Raw genomic sequence first — 2,321 nt, 5'->3', positions numbered from 1 at the left:
GTGGCTGGCGGGGTGCCCAGTGGGAGTTTCAGAGCAATGCATACACATCCCTCAGGCTTCCTAGGCCAGGTTGGCCACTCTGTGGGCTAAATCCTGCCCTGGACTCATTGTGGCTGAGGGCAGCTGTGGTGGGGTGACTCCTTCATGCCTGGGAGGAAGGAGACGAATGACCTCCAGGCAGAGGCACTGTGGGGGAGGCCACAAAGGCCAGCAACCAGCTGCCAGGGATGAGGGACTGATGGCAGGCAGATGAGTGGGGATGAGAGAGGGACTGTGAGGGCTGGAATGCGGGGACGGCCAAGATAACAGGGCTAGGGTCACATTCTGGAGCTGGGGCTCCACCATCCCAGACTAATACAGCCTAAGCCATGGTTGGGTACGTGTGGGAGCCTTCAGCCCAAGGTGGTGGGGTGAGGGGGCCTTTCACAGGCTCACAGACTCCTCTAGGGAGAGCTCAGCAGGCATGTCCATCCAATTGTGGGCACAGGTAGCTTCATATAGGAAAGCCACCACCCTGAAAGGGCTCCCACTGCTAACAGAAAGAACCAGCCTTGCTCTCCTCGCTTGCCTGATGTCCCGCAGGGGCTCCCAGTGGTAACCTAGTCTAGGGATAGGGAGTGATGGCTGTGGACAGGATCAGCTTCCCAAGGCAGAGGGCCAGATATGGAGGGTGGAGAGTGGGTCGGGGGTCAAATGGCACACTCGGGTCCACTCCTTGGTCGGCCCCACAGCCTATGAAAGGGACAAGGGTACTCCGGTGGCAGCCTCATAAAAACATGCCTTGATTTGCAGGTGTCATTTGCTGATGTGGCTGCTCCACTCTACTCTGTGGGAAAGGCAGCCTTTCCACCCCGGGGAGAACTGTCCGGGGTCGGGGAAAGGCACACCTCTATTCCCTTAGCGGACTCCTCCAGGGAGGGAGTGGCAGTGCTTTCCCGTCTCACAGACCTGAGGACAACGGGGCTGGGGCTGAACCTGCAGGCAGTGGTACAGCCCCAAAGGAATCGCCTGATTCTCATCGCTGGATCTTAATATTTTCTTATAGGGGTAGAATCCTCTTCTCTATTGATTTTTGAAAAAAATAGTTTAGGAGTCTCAGTGGACTGATTTGGGGGCAGAGACACTTAGGGGCAGGAGGGGGGTGAGGCCAGGAGGAATCGGGGGGCTTACCGCTCGGATGGCCAGCCACACTTGGAGGTAGCAGAGCACGATGATGGTGAGTGGGGTGATGCAGCAGGTGACCATGAGGACAATCATGTAAGACTGCACCCCAGGGTACGAGCTGCCACTGAACACATCTGGGCCGCATGAAGTCTTTAGGCCGTGGGGCCAGTACCTGGAGAGAAGGGCCAGCAGCCAGTCCTGATGCAGGGGGCAGTGACCCAGGACCCCCAGCTCAGGCATGGTGCTGACTCGGATGGGGTTTGTTTTTTTAAATTGAGGTGAAATTCACTTTGCATGAAATTTCCCGATTTGAAGTGATCAATTCTGTGACAGTCACCACCTCTGCTTCCAGAACATTTGCATCAACCCAAAACAAAACCGTTGGGTAGGATTTTGGTAAATCCTTGTCCATTTTTAGATGTCATGCCTTTCCTGTTTTTAAAATTCTGGTAAAATATACATAACATAAAATGTACCATTATAGGCCAGGCATAATGGCTCACGCATATAATCCCAGCATATTGGGAGGCAGAGGTAGGAGGATTGCTTGAGCCCAGGAGTTCAAGACTAGCCTGGAACACGCAGTGAGATCTTGTCTCTACAAAAAATAAAAAAATTAGCCGGGTAAAGTGGCACACCTGTAGTCCCAGCTCATCAGGAGGCTGAGGTGGGAGGATCACTTGAGCCCAGGAGGTCGAGGGTGCAGTGAGCCATAATTACACCACTGCACTGTGCCAGCCTGGGTGACAGAGTGAGACCCTGTCTAAAAAAAAAAAGAAAAAGTACCATTATGACCTTTGGTACATTCACGATGCTGTGCAAACATCTCCACTATCTGCTTCCAGAACATTTTCATCTACCCAATCACTCCCCCTTTTTACAAACGGAGTGTGAGGTTGCATCTTGCCCTGACCTTCTGAGAACACCTGTGAAGAGCTGAGTCTTTTATCTGAGGTCAGCTAGGCCATGACTGAAATAAAAGGCCCTGCTCACTGGGTGGCCTGAAGGATTAAATGAGATAACCCGCGGGAGAGCCTCCACCAGGGTCAGCTCGCCACACATGTTTGATAACAGGCAACTGTGTGGGGCATGGCGGCATGAGGAGGGTGGGAGACAGAGACAGGCTTTCACAAGGTTTGTTTCCCAGAATGATGGAA

At 53.3% G+C, this 2,321-nt stretch overlaps 1 protein-coding gene across 1 annotated transcript in view; it reads right to left on the bottom strand.

Moving 5' to 3' along the window:
* Positions 1–2,321, bottom strand: part of LOC105555372 (long-wave-sensitive opsin 1) — a 14,698-nt gene that overhangs the window by 3,956 nt on the left and 8,421 nt on the right. Inside the window, exon 4 of the mRNA XM_012002287.1 lies at positions 1,171–1,336. Coding sequence (XP_011857677.1) covers positions 1,171–1,336 — 166 coding nt within the window. The remainder of the gene's footprint in view (positions 1–1,170; positions 1,337–2,321) is intronic.

This window comes from Mandrillus leucophaeus, unplaced genomic scaffold, assembly GCF_000951045.1.
Source record: "Mandrillus leucophaeus isolate KB7577 unplaced genomic scaffold, Mleu.le_1.0 Scaffold681, whole genome shotgun sequence".
Classification (NCBI taxonomy): Eukaryota; Metazoa; Chordata; class Mammalia; order Primates; family Cercopithecidae; genus Mandrillus; species Mandrillus leucophaeus.
The sequence above is the reverse complement of the archived record's forward strand: the minus strand, read 5'-3'. Positions and strand labels throughout refer to the sequence as shown.